This window comes from Molothrus ater, chromosome 13 (assembly GCF_012460135.2).
Source record: "Molothrus ater isolate BHLD 08-10-18 breed brown headed cowbird chromosome 13, BPBGC_Mater_1.1, whole genome shotgun sequence".
NCBI lineage: Eukaryota > Metazoa > Chordata > Aves > Passeriformes > Icteridae > Molothrus > Molothrus ater.
The window spans coordinates 6,307,987-6,327,565 of NC_050490.2; the positions used below are offsets into that span (position 1 = coordinate 6,307,987).

Below are 19,579 nucleotides of genomic sequence, written 5' to 3' on the forward strand. Positions count from 1 at the left end.
GCTCTTGTGCTGAACAAAGAAAGGACATGATTTCCACCATCACAAGTGGACCTTGGTGTCCCTGAAGGACTGGAACACAGGAATCCCATTGGACATCACCATGGGAGGAAAAAAAAGAGACAGCTGTGCTTCCAAGCACTGCTCTCTTTGCTTCCAAGATCCCTGGGGATCAGTTTTCAGAATCAGTTTCCATTTGGCAAAACCAGGCTGCCACAGCTCAGTGTGTGCAGCACTGCCCCGTGGCTGCAGAGCTGTGTCTGGAGAGGAGTTTGCTCTGACACGTTCAGATGATCAGAGAACACTCCAGTCTCAGAAGCACTCTGAATTCTCCCCTGAAGGACTGGCTTATCACATGGGAGCACTCCCTGGCAGACAATGCCAACGAGACAAGGTTGACCTGGGCCTCCCTCCACTTGGCACTTCAGACTTTGAAGACACTGCTTGGCAGTAGGTTGAGTATTATTTTATTTGGGCTTTTACTTATTTGCTTTAGCTGAGATTTGGGAAAAAAACATTTTTAAGGCAGAAAAAAGTAAAGTTGGATAGGGTTTCCTTTGTTGTTTTATATCTGGATCAATCACACAAAATTTTTGCAAGAGAAACAATTTAATTAATGCCTATTTAATGTTTCTGATTCCTTGTATGCTCTTCATATCATATCAGATTTTCTTGGATACAGACTTCCAATTACAGAAGTGAAAAATTATTCTGGTTTTGGTCTGTGTCTTTTTGTTTCTTTCTTTGTTATTTTCTTTTTTTTCCTTTTTTTTTCTTTTTTTAAATAGAACACCAGTGATAGCTTTTCTACTGCACATGGTTAAATATTTAAGAATATATAGGAATACATACAGCAAGTAAGATTGAATTTTAAAGACAATTCCTGAGAAATATCTACAAGCATTTAATTGTCTCTCTTTAGGGAACTGGGCTTTCCCCTTAGCTGCCATTGTAAATATATTTCACAGGACGTGGATGATAACAAAACTGCCTCTGGTATTCCTGGTTTGTATCAGAGTAGCATTGGGAGCCAGAGATGGAAAAGCTTCACGTGTCTTTGAGACTTCAATGACTTTCAGCTATAGAAGAAGTGAATATAAACTTAGATGTTAATCCTGTAAACATGTATGCATACACATGATTTTTACACTCTACACTGACTTACTGAAGTTAATGACTGTAAGTTCTTGAAGCAGTTTTTTAAGTTCTTTGTTTTATATATGGTGACTCTGTGGACTAAAATATCTTTTATGGAAGTGATATTTGCCACTGATTTTCCAGCTAAAAATATATTTTTCCAATACTAGCTGAATGAAAGGTCAGTGTAAAGACAGTGATTAAGGGCAGTGTAGAGACATCCTATTAATTTATTTAGATTAACAATACTATAAAGTCTGTCAATTAATATTATTTTTGTGTATTAATTACTGTTAATAGTATAAATTAATAGGATGCTGGATGAAGTATTTTATTTTTTCATGAGGGTTTAATCCTGCATGGCTTACAAACATGAGGAGCAATATATCATGCCATGAATGAAGAAGTAAAAACAACATATATTTTTTTCTTGTCTAGATAATATGCCAGATGGGTGCTGATTTTCATATGTAATCTCTTCTGGGAATGGAAATTATTATCTGGAAATAATGTGAATGCAATTAGCAATTTGAGTCTGCTAAATTATTAAAGTCTACTTAAATATGATGAATCAATTTTTTTACTTCAATGAAAATTTCTAAGGAGATCATAAACTGCATTTTATTTTACATTAGAGTCTCCAGACTAGGTGAGATTATCACCTTCTCTTTAGTTTTCAAACAATTCTAAGTTTTTATGAATATATTGAAGCAAGCCATAGGAACACATGCCTAGTACAAAATACCCTATATACATCTTTTCTCTTGTGTCAACTCCCCTTGGTTATTAATTTTAAAAGGTTACAATACTTAAGACCATGTAAGTTGTTTCTTATGTTGTTTATGAATCATCTAAGTCTACAACTACATTATATAACACTACCTAGTTTTCACACACAGAATATTTGCAAACCTAAACAAAGATTTTCTGATGTTGTCTTGATTTTGAAGATTGGTCTGTTTAGTGCCAATTCTGTCTTCCCAGGAAGTCAATAGTAGAGAAAGTCAATATGTCCATTGATTTCAACTAACTAATTTGTATCAAGGTGGAGAGCCTTGCCAAATTCATATGAAGCAAATGATAGCAACTTGCCTTTTTTTTGTTTAAGGTGGAGGGGTACAGGTGCATATAAAAGCATATAGCTGCCTGATCAAGCCTGCAAAACTGGAATGCCTTTAGCAAACTAGGTGCCAGCTTCACCAGTGTATTACTCCAGTTTTACACAGTGCTAAATTTCCTGACAGCAACTGGAGTAGTGCAGTGGCAAAGCAGCACCTCAGCTCCACAGGCTCATTGCCAGATATCCAAGAACAGCTTGTATTTACTGCTGTGAGCAAGCACCTGTGCAGCAGCAGCAGCAGCAGCAGCAGCATGTCATTTGGTACATGCAGGTAATTGGCATTACAGACTGGAACAACACTAGAGTCTGCCTAGTTAGCCAGGTAAACACTCATCTCTCAGACAAAACCTTGCAGTCATGGTCCAGCTTCTCCCCATCTTGGAACCTCCTGCTTCATTTGGTGGATCTGCTTCTGGAGTTCATCTCTGTCCAGCTTCATTTTTGCTTCTAGAACTTGCCGTAGAGACCCGATGCTCTCGTAGATAGCTGCAAACCCTGTTGCAGGTGAGAATGACATTAGTTCATCATGAGGAGCAGAGTATCACATCACTGCTAGCAGAATGCACTTCCATAATGCTCTGCTGCAAACCCTGTTGCAGGTGAGAATGGCATTAGTTCTCATGAGGAGAAGGTGTCACATCACTGCTAGCAGAATGCACTTCCATAATGCTCTGCTGCAAACCCTGTTGCAGGTGAGAATGGCATTAGTTCTCATGAGGAGAAGGTATCACATCACTGCTAGCAGAATGCACTTCCATAATGCTCTGCTTTGCACTAGGAACTCAGCAAAAGTTCTGAAGGAAATGGGGTGTAACTGTGTGCTGAAGGCAGAAATGCCCTGATGGCAGCCCAGCTATGGCTGTGCCTGCTCTAGGGAGAGCATTTCTAAGCTGGTGTCACCCCTTATTGCTCTGCTTTTCACACTTAGTGAAATCCCTCTTAATGCCACAGGTGGAGCCATTACATCTGCCCCAAAAGTATTTAAGCTACTTTGATACAAGCAAAGACATTTTGCATATTATTATGAGTGGATCACTGTCACCACAATTCAGAATAAAGAACTGGATAACTATGGTCCTACCAGCATTGACTTCAGCTTTCATTTCTTTTATATCTTCGTTTATCTCATTTTGAAGTTTGACAATGCGAATATTTATCTTTTCTTCAGTCTGTTTTGCTTCATGTGCCTCCATGGTTATCTTCTGCATTTCTTCTATTCTCTCAATTTTCTCTGCCATTTGGTTGAATTTCATCTCAATACCTCTCTCACTCATTTCCTAGAGCCAGGAAACAGAATTTTAATTATAAACTGTGCATGTGGAATAAATGTTGCCTTTTTAAAATATGAAATAGATACTGATTTATCATCTTTTATCTGGAATTCAAAATTTAAGGAATTAAAATTTTTCATAAAATCATTTCAAATTACTTGATTAGTGTAGGGTAAAATACTGATCTATTTAGCAGTGATCAGATTCATTTAAAGATTCTCAAGTTGTACATATTAGACTTGATATTGATGTAGAGACTTTAGCATATTCTGAGGCTATCTGAAACTCTCACTCAAATAATATCTCAATTATATCATCTTAGTTCTTAATAATGCTTTTGAATGCTTCCTGAGAAGTATTACAGGACATTTGAGTGAAACTTACAGTGCTTTCCTTAAAAGTCAGTGAGAGTTGGTCGATTTTTTGCACAAGCTCTTTTTCAGTCTTTCCATGTTCCTGTTCCAACCAGCTCCTTGCAGACAAAATCTGATTGCTGAGTTCCTCAACAGCATCTTTCAATCTAGGAGCACAACAGAAATTAGCAGATACAAAGGAGAACTGGTCATTGAACAGAGACTTTTTTCTGAACGTGTTCATAAAACCACAATTTAATACATTCTTCACACCAGATTAAAGTGAGCCTTTGAATTTTGTGGCTACTAAATGGGATATGGTAACATTGGTTTAGAAAATAAAGGTAAAAGTTCACAGCAAATTTATATGAAACACATTACAAAATTTGAATCATAGTAGATGAAAATCCTTTGTGACATTGAAAACAGAATCTGGTTATCCATTCAGATTATAAACTTTATGTCCATATGTATCAAACCTGAGCAAAGTTTTGGTAGCCACTTATTCTGGTGACAGTGCTGGTTCCTGTAGCTCCACTTACATTGCCTATACCCACCTCAACTTTACTCCAACCAACTGTGCCAGTGAAACTGCTTCTTTTCTCCAGTGAATATGTGAAACCTGCATTGCATGAGGATGGTGATGAGCAGTAAGAAATGAGGATGGCGATGGTTTATACCAGGACTGCTACTGAATGAAATGCCTGGAGAGGAGTTAACATCTGAATTGAATATAATCACCCCATGTAATGTCTGGTAGTACAGAGTATTTAATCACTAATAATTTAGGTATTTCAGTTATATTCATGCTTGAAGCCAGTTTAAAGCAATGGCACTCTGTGAGTGCTGTAACTTGCTTCCTGCTTGCTTCAGTTGAACTTTCTCCCCTGCTCTGGACAGTCACCTCCAGCATTCATTGCTTCAGACAGCTCTTACAGAAATGCACCAGGCCACTCTGACAAAAACCCTTAGTTGTGTACTTTGATATAAGTTCTGCCTGATAAGGAACTTAATCAACTTTTCAGAATTGCCTAACCATATTAGGGGCAGAATTCTTGGTGAAAGCAAGTCCCTCTTGACCTCTTGACAGTCAGCTTTTGTAATATCTGTGGAGCAAACACACATATTCATAGAGGTTCCTGCTTTTGTAGGTCTGAAGATTATACCAGTCAGACTGGGAAAACTGAGGCCAGACTGGGAAAATGGAGGCCCTACTCCCAAGGTGCATGGCAGCAGCAAGGCTTCCCAGGCACTCACTTTGTGTCCAGAGCTTGGAGCTGTTGGTTGCTCTCTTTGTAGGCAATCTTCAGCTTTGCTTCTTGTTGCATTATTGATTGCTCTACTCTGCTCAGCAGATGAGAAATCTGAAACAAAATTCAGAATTTTCAACAGCATTTCATCACAGTTCCATTTGGGACATTTTCATAACAGTAGAGGTCTAATAGAGAGCTCACTTTTGCTAGCATTTCAAAAAATTATTAAATTTGCATAGTTTACTTTATCATGAAAATATACTATCTCTCAATATGAAAGTATCAGCATTTTGAAAACTGTAATTTTTTTGCTGTAAATAATGTGAATAATTTCGTCTTGAAAATCCCTGCCTGCCCCTCCCCCTTTAGACAGCTGAATTTGCATGATCCATACATCTCCAAATTGCCACATAATCAGAATAAACAAGTGCCCAAGCACTCCACCAATACTGAGGGATGTGCTCCATCACTTTGTGTGTAAGGGCCCCTGCAGTGATAGAAATGCTGGGTTTAACTGGGGAGAAGTCATAACTACAAGAGAATATTTGCTCCAAAACAACCATCCCACTTTCTCAAAGCATACTGCTCTGCTTCTCTACAAGATGCAGGACAACATGCTCCTGGCATGCTAATATACTGCACTGAGGCTTCTCAGAAAGGCAAAGTACATTTTAGCCTTTTTTTTACCCACCACAAAAGGAAGATGTAAAATACTTTTTTTGACCAAGAAAATGGGAAGACCTTGAGATGTGACATTAAGGAAAAGGATTCTTCATATCTCCAAGTCTCTGCTTGTATCTAGTGCTCACTTCCATTCTCAAACCCAATGGAAGAGAAACCTGAGAGACAGATTAATGAATTCACAGAACCCAAAGCTAGTTGTCTTTTGCAGACCTTCAAAACTTGTGTTCAAATACATATAGGATCATCCTGGGAAGGCCAAAACATACAATGAAAGCCACAGAGACTTGCATTTTTTTTGGTTGTAGTTTTGTTGAGCATGTGCCTTTACATACTAATCCCTTCTACACAGATGCTGCAGGAAGAAATGAAGGAGCTTTTCCAGCTAGAGCAGTATAGGAATGCACCTAGATACAATGTTCAATGTAATAAGGATTGTGAGCTGATACACCTCTCCATTTGGAAATCTGTGACCTCCCAGGATAATAATTAACAGTAATGGAGTCTGTGTGAATTAGACTAGAACTCTTACCTGTACAGGATTGCCTTGGTCTAAATACCATACCTGTATTTCTGCCTCTTTGATTTTAGATTCTAAGATCAGCTTGGAGGTGTGTTGGTCTTTACTTAGACTCTGAAGTCTTTCATATGTAATTTTATGCTCTGCAGACAGCCTGGCTAACCCAGCATCACACCTGTTTGAATAGATTAAAAAAACAAAAGACCAGCCAAATAGAATATAAGGTCCAGGCTTTTAAAATTACCCATTTCATACTGGCCATTTCTGTGGGATTCCTGGCTGGCTAGGGAAGCAATTTGGGACTGTAAAAGGGTAATACATCTCATAGTGTCCAGAAAAGTGCTCCCAAATAGGTCTGAAGCTCAAACAGTCTGATAAACAAATTCCATTGTTCTTGGCACTGACATGATATGGGTAGGCTGTGTTATCAGTCAGGGAAATCACCTCAGAAATGCAAAGATGCAGAATTTCATTTCCATGTGTTTTTGTAATGCTCTAGAAGATATCTGATAAGGTGTGTGTGTGTTCCCCTACATGATTAGTAGCCTAAATAACTGAGGACCATTTTTTCATTATTGTAGCTTTGCATTTTTATTTGTGAACTAGTAGTACACAGCTAATATGTGTAGTTAACAATGTGGGGCAAATTTTATGGTTCTTAGTCTTTATTTAGGTGAATAAATAAATTGTCATTGAAAGCAATGGCAATTTTGTCTCAGAAAAGGCTGTAAAATTAAGTCCTGGAACATAATAATTATTGTTTCCTTTTGTCACATTGGAACACTTCTTGATGCTGTAGCATTTTCAGGATAATTATGCTATAGAACATGTGTGCTTTCTACCAGATTTTAAAAATATTTTGATCAGGTGGATTTCATCTACAGTAATGCAGTGAGGGCATTAACTGAGGTGTAAAAATATGACTACTGTGATTTCAGGAGTAAGACCTCTGTGAAATATGACTCATATATATTTTTTTTTTGCTAAGAGAAATATGTAATCATCAGTGTTACCAAATTTGATATAGGAAACTGATGAGGAACAGACAGCAGTTACAATCTGAGGGAGAAAAAGGCAGTAAAATAGAACAAGCTGAGACATGTTAAGTCATTATCTAAACCAATGACATACTTTGTCATCTTTTTAGTCACATTTCAGTTTGAAAGCTTTCATTTCAACATGCATTTTCATCACCTCAGTTACAGGAATTGCCATGATCATTAAACATGAAGGGAAAGTCACACCTAAAATGACAAAAGGAGCATCTGCTTATTATTATGGTATGGTTTCAATATGAAAATAATCAGTAATGTAAAATAGCACATAGGCATTATAAAACTTGAGGAAATTAATTTCTAGTGTAGCAGTTCAGCATTGTGAGACCTGTTAGTAATATCTGCAGGAAGCCTGGCTAGGGTTTACATAGCAGTGAAAAGCTTGCAGGGCTCACAATCAGGCAGTTTCTAAAGAAAGACAAAAGAAGCCAAATCTCTCCATGTTGTTACAATCAGAGAGAATTAGAGAAATGGAATCGTCTTGCATCAAGTCACCAAAAGGTCATGGGCTCTAAAAAATGGTTAGTTTTGTTTCTCTGAGGCATGGCAGAAAGTGGCAACAGCCTTGAACCTACTGAAGCAAATTTAATCAGCAAGCACCTGTGAATGTTTTTAAAGTAAATTAGTGGTTTGGGTTTAATCACCCAGCATCTCTCTTCTTCATGGAATTCAGTTATGCGGTCAAAGGGTTCATGTAGTTCCATGGTAACTGAAACATTAATATTCTGACAAGATGAATTTAACGTCTGCCTGGTATGCACAGATCGGATTATTTTGGTTTATCTTCTATATCTGTTGTACACACTCACAAACACGATTGGTTTTGGCCTGGAAGAAAATATTACTGTTCAGCATCAAAGAAATCAAAAGACAAGCAGTTGCTCCATTCAGTATCACTGGGGCATAGAGAAAGTGAGAACTGTGCCAGTACTCTGCAGCTGCTGCTATATGCATATGCTGTCATGGTATGGAGAGAGCTTTAATGTTCCTGGTCTATTATAACAGTAGATGTTTCAATTAAAATGCCAATGCTTCAGTGAAAAACCAGTAGATGGAGAACAGGGAGTGAAAAGCAAGTTGAAATGCTCAATGGGGCAACTGGGCAAGAGCAGCAGAGCTGGTGGATTGTGCTGGCCTGGGGCAGGGAGCCCAGAGCTGCCCTCATGATGCCACCTCCCACTCAGCAAGGGCCAGAGAGCAGCACATTTACTGCTCCTGGAGAGATTGTCAGTGTGGGGCAGCCCAGATGCATCAGGCTCATTCTGTCCAGCAGGAAAATCTGCCTACGTGTAATGAGCCCAGGTAGTCTGAAATGAATCAGTTCTATAATGTAGATAAAGTCCTATATATGCAAAGTAGGTCCAATCTGAATACACAATTGCCATTTCTCTGGATGTTTCAGCTCTCAGAAAGCTTTTATGAAGACCTACTGCTATCGTGCCAACCAGGCTGCTGGATTTAAACTTTCCAGACAAATGCTCATTATCCACAAGTAATTCTCTAAATAAATGATAAGGCACTAATGAATTTTACGATCTGCTATCACTAGAAAAAGAATTGGTAAATCTCTATAATATAAAATTGACAACATAAGAGACAGGAGGCTGGAGAATATGATCTACTGGCATAGATCCAATTTCCTGCTAATGCATTGCTGAATTTTATAGAGGTAATATTTTTTCTTAAAGTTAATGATAATGTTGATTTTTAGCAATAATTCAGGGCTGTGATAGTAACACTTTACAGATTCATCAGTAAACTGTGCTTATTGAGAAAAGATCCAGAGACATGAGCTGTAATGTGTAGTCTGTCACCTTCTGATAGCAGTATTAGTTGATTCTGTGATGTGAGAGAGGTATGCTGGAATCTCACTCCTGCAGAGCAGGGGGGAGTGTGGTCTGGGGCTGTGCTCCAGAAGTGCATGTAGGGATCCCTTGTTCCCATCATTAACAGCACTAGCCCTCAAGAAATAATGAGACAGCTGTTTGATGATATATTGACATGTTACAGAACAGTTGGTGTTAGGAAATAAACACCCCTCTCTCCAATATGGAACTTGAATAGGATGTTTAGTATGCATGAAATTACTGGAACTGAAATTTGGCCAGAATCCTAAGATGGACACTAAAGTTATTACATGACAAGGGGCTCATGCTTTGGTATTTACTGTCTAAACTGATTCCCACTGTCCTTCTGCATGCTGCCAGCCTGGAGCAAACACAGCTCTCAGAGCTACTGCAGCCTGAGCCTCTCAATGGACCTTTGCTGTGGCTGAAAGTTGATGCACAGGAAGTTGGTAACCCACAGTAACTTGATCGAGTTTCTAATGTTTCGCTCTGAACTCGTCTGGAAACTAGCAGCACTAGAGTAAAATGTATTTCATATAAGGAACATTGGCTAAAGTAATCAGAAGGTGTTTATCTCAGGGAAAGTGTCTGTGTTGTGCCAAAGGCACAACAAACCACTGTCTTGGCATAATCTCCAGCTAGTGCTATAATCATCATTCACTGGAACACTAATTTCAAAGTAGAATATGTCTGCAAATAAAGGCAAATGGCTTTTTCTCATGGACCACTGCTTTAAATTGCTTTCTCATAAAGGGAAGATTTTTTCCTTCATTCAGAATTTTTTTTTAAGAGAACATGCTGAATAGAAGCATAGAATGCAGCATGGAAAGTACCAGTTAAAGGGCAATAAACTGATTCTCTTATGGGAATGAATACAAATAACCTGCATTCGTCACACAGTCTGACATAAGGCACATGGGTATAATCTCATTCCATTTGCAGATAAACTGCAACCTGGGCACAGCACAAGGGTGGTGCCCTAAGGAAATAAAGGAAGAAGCCCTGGCACAGGCTGGCCCATCCCCACCCTCCCACACTGAGGTCAGTGTCCTGGCCCTGCAGTGACACCCATGCCAGCACGAGTTTCTTCGCTTGAGTTCCCTGACTGAGGGCAAAGGCATTTTGTCCCCCAAGGTGTCAGTAACAGTGCTGCTCCACACACAGCTCCTCTCAGGATGTAGTATCATCTCAAAGTATTTTTATAGAAAGAAGCAGGAAGATCTAAACATATACATTTTGGGGGGCCTTCTCAGCAGGACAGATATGTGAATGTGTATCTCTCTATAGGTTTTTCCATCAATTTTCTAATTTGAAAAAAAAACTAGTTCATTTGTGTTTGCTAAAGGATAGTGCATAACTTACTAACTGTTTAATTCTTTTTGAAACCTCTAAAGTATTTTCTACAAAATGGGCTATGAAAGTTACAGTGGAAGCTTCAGACAATTGAGTAATTTATGAGAAAACCTTAGTTCAATGAAAATCCCTCTCTGATTATTTCTATATGCTGTTGAAGGTTATCACTAAACCAGGTGACATGCAGAAAAGGAAGCAAAATTATCTGCACAATATAGACAACAGGTGAAATTCAGGACAAATATAACTCCACCAAAGTTATTCCCCAAGCAGCTGTAGGCCAGGTTATGTCCTTTTCCTGGAGCTGTACACATCCTCTGTCTTTCGTGTTCAACTTTACAGGCACTTAAGCAAATGTTGTTGTGCTGAGGTTTGTGAATTTGTCATTGATGGCACAACTGAAGCCTATGCAGCCACAGAATTGTAACCAGGAGCTTCAGGCAGCCTGAAAACCTCTGTTACTGTACAGTTTTCTCTTCCTTATGTGGCATGTAGCCCATGTGGGATTTAATATGGCTAACCACTAACTGAATGTGCAGATTTCTACTTCTAAAATATATGCAAAAATGTGCAACTGTTTTGTTCTTCACAAGTGCAGATTGTTCCGTGCTGCCTTTATAATTGTGCTAATTAACGTGTTTCAAAGACACGAGTCTAACCACAGTACTTTTTAAAAGCTGAACCAAATCCAATTTCCCAGGGAATTTGAAATAATTTATTTAGAACTAATTTCAGGAATTTTAGGAATTAAGGGTGATATTGTCAAATTTAATATGTAATACTGGAATGCAAAGTATTATTATTCATTTTCTTGAAAATACAGAGCAAAATTGTCCTTGGAATTTTGCCAAAGTTGAATTCAATCCATTATCATTAATACTTCAGGATTAAAATAAGATTAGCTAGCCCCCAAAACACAGTTCCATGGGGACTTTTACCTTGCAACTCTTCCCCGAAGATCTCCTAGGCCAGAAAGCTGCCGCATTTCAAGACTCTTAAGGGTAGAATTTGTTCCATAGCTGAGATTGTCTCTGACTCGTATCTGTTCCTGCAGCATCTACAGAACATTCATATGCAAATAAAAACTCAGTATGGCACATTTAATGTACACTTTAAATGTCACTCATTATTTTTCAGTAATTCAGTATCCTCAGATGCCATTTTATTATTACTTTATTCAAACCTTTGTCTTGTACTAAATGTACTAAACCAGACACTTTTAGTTATTCTATTATTTCTTGTTATTAGTGTCCAATCTGCGCACAGCTACCACAATATATATAAAGTATAACTTGACAGTGAAATGGAGACTTAAATTATTTTTTTCTCCTTTCATTTTCCCCACCACACCCCTGTTGTTCACTGCAGCAGAGGTCAGACATGAAGTCATGTGTCTGCCTACGATTAGGTCATAAAAATGAGCACTTGGGTTTGGTTACTTCGTGTCGTCAGTGAGTCGGAAGGGAAAGAAAGTTTATTATAGAGCGAAGGCATTTCCTACTGTTTATACAGCACAGCCTTTGGACTGAAGTTGAGCTGGGTATTAGTGTCACATTAATTCATTTTTTCAAGATTTTCCAGTGCAGCTTTTGAAAGCAAGCTTATTAGAACCACAAAGGCTCCTGTGTTTATATGCTAATATCCTGTGCTATTTTCATAGCCACCGAAAGAATTATGTAATTTGCAAACACTTTTTCAAGTTGTAAAAACAATTTATAAGCTTACAGGATCTTCAGACCTTGTCTGACCTTTACTTATCCCGTGGTAAACGTGGTTAGGAAATGAGAAGCCGTAAGTAGCTGTGATGGCATTAGTGCTGTGCAACATTCTTGCCATACCTCGATGTCCCGGTTGAGCTGCCTCACTATCGCAGTAATGTTTCGGATGTGCTCTTCGAGGAGTTGCCTTGCCAACCGGTCACCCCCCCCTTTGTTCTGCATTCTGTGCAGCGTGGAAACAATGTCCTCCTTAATGCGAAAAGCGTGTTCCACAAGAGCTGCTGTTGTTTTCTCATGGCTCAGGATTCTGTCCTCCAGCTGATCCACCAGGCTGGCGGATGCCAGCGGCACCGCTGTCAGCGCCTGGCTGTGCAGCGGGATGTTCCGGACCCGTCTGGGGGAACAATATCCACATCTCGTTAAGTTCTCACACAAAACTCTGCAATGCCTTTGCACTGGAGACACTGTGACACTGTCTGAGTGCTGGCAGTGCTGGGGAGAAGCCCCAAAATACACCCAGAGAGTGCCCACTGCTACAAATAAGTGGGTGCTGTGTTGGCTACTGTGTGTCTTGTACAAAGGCAGGTCAGGTTTTTTTCATGGTCTTTAAGGAAGCTTACAAAAGCATGGGATCTCAAGGAAAGGACATTAGCATAATAAAAGTAGTTACAAACCAGAACTATAATTTGATATTCAAAAGTAGTTACAAATCAGAACTATAATTTGATTAAGAATCCAAATTCAAACCCTTCTACTGAGTTTCAAAAGTAATGTTATTTGTCTTTACAGTTTTCAGGCTTAATCAAAACTATAACAGTTGAAGGTAGGTATTGTAAATGAAATGAAACCAGATCAGAATTGAAAAGGAATAGCTTGTGTCAATCCCTTTTCTGTCTCTATAGCTAGCCTGTAATACCATACAGAAGCTTGTTCCCCTGCAAACTGGACAGGAGCATACGTGGGCATAGAAACTGAGGAGAGACCAAATTTATGACAAGCTTCTCATAGTCTTAGAAGTTAAATTTCCCCCCAAAATAGCTTACATTCGGGTATCTTGAATAATTATCTAAATTTTTGAAGAGTGCTCTGCATTGCATAGTTCCCATGGAAAGCAGTGGAACTAATGGGTGCTGAAAGTAATGAAATGAACCTGCTAATGCATGCAACCTTTTCCTGCCACTATGTTCTGTAAAGAATAACAACATTTTCAGAAGCGTAAGTAGAGGATACAAGTTCAACCCCACTTCAGAAAAGGAGATATTTTTTTCTAGAAACTCTTATTTACTGTGTATTCTCATGTTGTTTCCTGTTAATGAGCCAAATTAGCAGTTCAGTTTGACCATGGTTGTGGAATCCTTTGAACCCTTCAGGGAAATCCCCAGGGCCTTGCCCTGGATGAATAGACCATAGAGTTTTCCCCACCTAGGCTGAAAGAGAGGACTTATTGATAGAGATGTATACAAAGGTCACTTTGGCTCTCTGTTTTCACAACTCATTCCATGCTATTTGAACATGGCTAAAGTGTTCTTGGATTTCTAGTCAGTGAGATGTAAGCTATTGAATTTCTTTGGGAAATGGCTAAGTAAAAACTGAGTAAGGTCTTGTGATTTGGGCTATGATTTGAATGTCTATGGTTATTTCACTTTGCACACTAATGCCAAAGTCCCAGGTCACAGCATTACTCTATGCAGGCAATTAAGAGATACATAATACTTTGCATCACAAAGATTTTTGGTTTTATATTCCAGACTGTACCTTTCAGAAGGGGCAAGAGTTGGGAAGATCGGGCTTCGGTGGGCCATTCTCTGGTCAATAATTTATGTCTGTTGAAAAAGTACAAATTGAATTATTGAATAGCTTACATCTGCTACTGAAATGACTTAAAGCTTTTGCTTTCAGTGCAACTTTAAGCTAAGTGTAATATTATGCTGACACTGGTGATCTTGGCATCCAACTATTGCTAATGCAATAAATGCAAATAAAACTTAATACAAAAGAATGAAGACTAAAAACTGCTAAAAACCTTTTTATTGTGAAAATTATACTCTTGAAAAGACAAGGTTGACAGCCTTGAAACTGAAATCTGCTGTTGACCCACATAACTGGTTTGGCAGGACAGAGGTTAACAAAGTCTTGTCCCCAAATTTCTACTGGTCTCTGACATCATTAATCAATTAATAATAAAATAAGGTCTATAGGATGATCATAAAACTTAAGGAAACATTGACTGGAGAATCAAATACAAGTGTTTCAATTCAGCAGATTATTAGGGATAAGATGTTTTTCTCATAAAAGCATTGGCAATCAGAAACCTAAATAAAATGTGTGACATCAGCATAGTTTATCAAAATTGAGTCTTGTATTAATTTGTCTTCAAATCTAAATGACCATGCTTTATGTTGTAAGTAAATTCTTCTGTAGTAAGAATATAAATTTTGGTTTTAATTTTTAGATGCAGCCAGACAGACAGTGACAGACACTGCAGCAGACTAGGTCTATTAAATAGCTTCAGAAAGATATTTTAGCATCTTACTGTGAGACCAGTACCTGACTCAGCAACTTTGTCCACTGACAGAAATTAATTAAAAATATATTAGCCTCAATCAAATCCAACTAATCTCCCCTCCATAAAACAAAAAACATTTTTAAATATAAAGAGAAGTAGTATGGCCTGAGCCTGATCTCCTTGGGAACCTAAAATCCTCACTGCAAAATAAGGCTGGTGTATGAAAAGAAGCTTACAATTGCTGATGAAATCCTGTGCCATCTGGGAAAGATGGGGTTATGGAAATACAAAAGTTGAATATCGATAATGAAGGAGCAATAGGGCTACCCTCTGAGAACTCAAAATGCAAAGCATGTTTGTGCTTTAGAAATGTATGAAAGCACTGACTGAAAGCAGAGAGCAAACATTGTCACAGTGTGTGTGTTCTATTTATAGCACGGCTTCAGAAACTACAAATTAGAAAAAAAACAGTTTTAAGAGAAGCTGGGTTGCTGAGCAGCAGTGACACCAGACAGGAATTCAGAAGGTCTGAATTGAATTCCTTGCTCAATCTCTGATCTTGTTGACTCTGGACAAGTTATTTCCATGAGTAATGACTCAGTTTCCCTATATGTAAGAGAGAGAACCATACCTACCTCTCCTTGTTTAGGTTCTTACATGGCTGTAAGTAAAAAGCACAGTGTAAGAGCTGGGGGTCATTGTGGTGACTTCTGCATTCAAAGTCCTGCACAGACACTGAATGTCCAGTTCTGCAGTCTGCTCCTCACACTCGTCATTTCCCACTTGTTGGATTTTTAAGAAGTGCCAGCACTCTGCGAGGGTCCCTCGTGGTCACAGCGCCAGGCACCCAGTTCTCAGTGGGCCTGAGACCTCTGGGCCTTAATACACCTTAACCATCTTCATGCATTGAAGCTTTTAAGCATAATTTAGCTGTAAACACAGGAATTATCCCACTGATTTGGGAAGAGCTATGTGCACCGCAGCAGCAAAGCACTGGGTCCTACCTAGAAAAACAAAGAACAAATATTAAAGTCCATATATCTAGCAGCATCTTAATGAAATTTAGTGAAATACACCTTACAAAAACCAGCCAAATGGGGCTTTAGTCTCACAGCCTTCAGTACCCATTTATTATCAATTAGAAAATAATGTTTGCAGCTAGCTAAGCATAGGTTGGCATGAAGTCTTAACTCTTTCTGCCAGTCTACCATAAGAAATGCAGCTAAATGCAAATATCTGGAGTAAGTGTGGATATGAAACAAAAGTTACACAAGTGAACTTCTCATTCATTTCTCTTTGCTCAGTACATGGTGAAGCATCTCATCATCAGATATCAGATCTGGTCCAACAGCCAGAAAGGGTCTAAGACTTTGATTGGCAGTTGTACAAAACTTTGCTGCAGTTTGGAGATATTTGCAATTAACAAATAGGTGTTAGAACTAATGGCAAATTCCTTCTCTATGAGAGTAATACCAACTTACACTAGTAAATAGAAACCATAAGATGTTCTATAAGAGGAGTATAATTTCATGTGGCTCTTTCTATGGCAGTAAACTGGAGTCAAGTAAGATATCATTTGAAATACTGGTTACAGGTGCTTAATTTATCTTTTTTAAATAATGTTGTTTCCTGCTTGATAGTGCTATAAGCAATTTAAGTCATGATGTATTAACTCAGTAAATTTTAGCTGACTGATTTAAGTTACTGAATATTCCAAATATACTTGTGACATGGAAAAGATACAAGTTTTTTCCTATTTGGAAACTATATGCCTGATTACCAAAAATAATAGTTCACTTGATACTTAAGGCAGGTTTTCCATACAGATGTGCAGTGCTTCCTTAGTGTTTCTTTAAATCACTGGCATAAGATATGTAAAAGCTTGAAAACAAAATCATCCATGGGATGTGATGAAGAAATACTTCTAGCAATGTGCAGTTCACTCCTTGCTATTTGTGCTGTGGCATCCCTTCCCCACTTCTCAGACTGCCTCGCATGTTTATTTTCTGTGGGATCTCCATTTCTCCTGCTCTGAAGGATAATCATACCTGTAGTGTTCGGTTTCCCATCTTCCATGATAATCTACAACTAATGCTGTAATGTCTGCGCACCTCGAAGTGTTTTTCACGTTCATTCTCACATTATGCCTGTGAGGTAGGAAGCATTATTATCCCTGAAAATACAATTTCCTTCTGTTGCTGGTAGGGAAGCGAAGCACGGGGCGGGCTATGTGACTTGCCACAAGTCACACGGGAATCAATGTAGACTGAAATACCTGCCTCGGCAAACACTTTAATCACTCTTTCCTTCTCAAAATAGAAACCGCTTTGGTTGCTGCACAGGGAGCGTGTGACGGCACCACCCCGGCAGCCGGCAGATGCTTCTCAGTGTTACTCTCGAGTGCGTTGGGGCAACGCTTCGGAGTAAGCGGAAAAGTCCCCGTGCTGCAGCTCGGCAAAGGGATGGGTCAGAGCCAGGAAGAGCCAGACCCGTGCCGAGCCCTGGGCGCGCCTGTGGCACTCGGGAACACGCGCTGTGTGTGCGGCGGGAGCCGGAGGGGCTCCCCCGGCAGCGCGGGCACCGAGCCCGGGGCTCCGAGCCGGGCCGGGGGGCTCCGAGCCAGGCCGGGGGGTTCCGAGCCAGGCCGGGGGGTTCCGAGCCGGGCCGGGGGCCCTCTGGAGAAATAGGTGCGATCGGCCCCGGTGCCGGCCCGTGCCGAGCCGCCGTGAGCGGGGGAATCGCGGCGGAGCGATCTGCCCTGCCCTGCCCTGCCCTGCCCTGCCCTGCCCTGCCCTGCCCTGCCCTGCCCTGCCCTGCCCTGCCCGCGGTTCGGCCCGCCGGGGGTCCAGGCCCCGCGGTGCGGGGGTCACCGGTGGGCGCAGCGAAGGTTGCGGGGACACGGGTGTACGACAGCCGACAGGACACCGCGGGGCAGACAGCACTCTATGGCCATGCAACACGGGGGGACAGAGCCGGGACAGCCTCTGCGCTCACTCACCGGTGCTGGCTCAGGGCAGGGCAGGGCTGCCCGCCGCTCCCGCGCATCCCCGCCGCCAGCCGAGCCCCGCTCCGCTCCGGGCGCGCTGCCGCCGCGGGAGCGGCCGTTCCCGAGCGCCGTGACCGCCGGTGCGCGGCCGGGGCTCCGTCCGCCCGCCCTCCCGGCCGGCTGCGCGGAGCGGATGGGATGGGATGGGAGCGGCTGGGAGCGGGGCGGCCGCCGCAGGCCGGGCTGCGGGAGCGGGAGCGGTTGCCAGGACGCCGTCACCATGGGAACGCTGCCGCCCTGGCGGGGGGAGCCCTTCGCATCGCCCCCTCCTCGCAGCGATTGCACGGCAGTGCCCGATCCTGAGGAAGCGGGGAGGGACGGGCAGGGCCCGCAAACGGCGGCGCTCCCTGCGGCACGGGGGGCGAGCGGCGGGGACCGAGCGGGGGCCGTGCCCGCACCTCCCGCACCAGCGAACGCCGGCCTCCAGACAAAGTTCGGTGGTGACGAACAGCCGTGACTCTGAGTTTCTGGTGGTGCAGAGGAGCCGAGAGTATGACTGAAAGCATGGGTTTTTCCAGAGCATATATCAAATCCTGTCAGAACACATTATTAAAATCAATGACAAATATTATTCTTGTTTATAAAGTTTCCATGTTACATTTTCAAACAAGAACTAACATGCAGCTTCAGTAAAACTTCATATATCACAGCAAATAAGATCCATCTGCTTGCACAGCAGAGGCGTGTCAGCTAAGAGAAAATATTACTGGAAAAACAAAGTCCACAGAGGGTGTGTCTGCCTTCACTTTTGTTTCCTGCTTGTGTCATTCCTTGGACTTTGATACGACCACCTTGGGTAAACAAAGTGTAAGTGGAATCTGAGAAGAACTTACTGCACCATCTCACTCTGAAATAGCAGATTGTCTCTGATTTTAGTTAAAATCTATGCAATATCGCATACTGTTGTATAGGAAAACCATTGCAGGACTAAGGATTTGGTAGCTGTGAAGGATAAAAGGATTACACCATGCACACTCTACTGTAAAAAGCAAGGTGAGGTCTGAATCCACACTCTGTTTGACCTATTTATTCTGGTTGACCTATTTATTTTAAAGTAGTTCCCACGTCAAAGGATCAGGCCAGAGAGAAAACATGCCAGAGGTGCTTTGAAAACTATGAACTTGGAGTCAAAAGACTGTAGGATAATTCAGCTTAGAATGAACCTCAGGAGAACCGTTGTCCAACCTCCTGCTGCAGCTGAGGTGATTGCTGAGGCCAAATGCAATTGTTCAGGGTTTTACCCAGCCTGCTCTTGAAAACCTCCAAGGATGGAGAATGTCCAGCTTTAGTGGACAGCCTGTTCTCATGCTTGTTGGCTGCTGAGGAAAGAACATTTTCTTTATACCTAGTCTGAACCTCTCCTGTTTACATTTATATTGTTGTCTTCCCATCATGTGCCACTATGAAGAGTCCGAATTTGCCATCTGGATGACTTCATCACAGATACTGGAGGGCCCTGCCAGGTCCCCCAAAGTCTGCTCTCATCAGGCTGAGCAAGCCCTGCATCCTCAGGGATCCAGCTCCCAACCATCTCACTGCTGACCTTGCCCAGTTTCCTGATGTACACAGCTGTATTCCCTGACCTGCCAAATATCGAGACTATCTTCATGTCCCTGTGCAGTTTTTGTGCACCTGTCTAGAAGTTTTTCCTTGCTAAAGGACTGCCCAATGTTTTCTTGATTGTGTATGTCTGCGGAGTAGAGCTTGAAAGTAAATTGTTAG

At 41.0% G+C, this 19,579-nt stretch overlaps 1 protein-coding gene across 1 annotated transcript; it reads right to left on the bottom strand.

The window, feature by feature from the left end:
* Window positions 1-448: 448 nt before the first annotated feature.
* FAM81A (family with sequence similarity 81 member A) lies at window positions 449-18,076 on the bottom strand. The gene is made up of 10 exons (XM_036389472.1): window positions 17,810-18,076; window positions 15,447-15,815; window positions 14,061-14,128; window positions 12,426-12,699; window positions 11,526-11,644; window positions 6,378-6,507; window positions 5,136-5,242; window positions 3,910-4,045; window positions 3,336-3,531; window positions 449-2,749 (listed from the first exon to the last, which is right to left on the bottom strand). The coding sequence occupies exons 3-10, from the start codon at window positions 14,105-14,107 to the stop codon at window positions 2,610-2,612; spliced, it is 1,149 nt and encodes a 382-aa protein (XP_036245365.1). The 5' UTR covers window positions 14,108-14,128; window positions 15,447-15,815; window positions 17,810-18,076; the 3' UTR covers window positions 449-2,609.
* Between the last annotated feature and the right edge of the window lie 1,503 nt (window positions 18,077-19,579).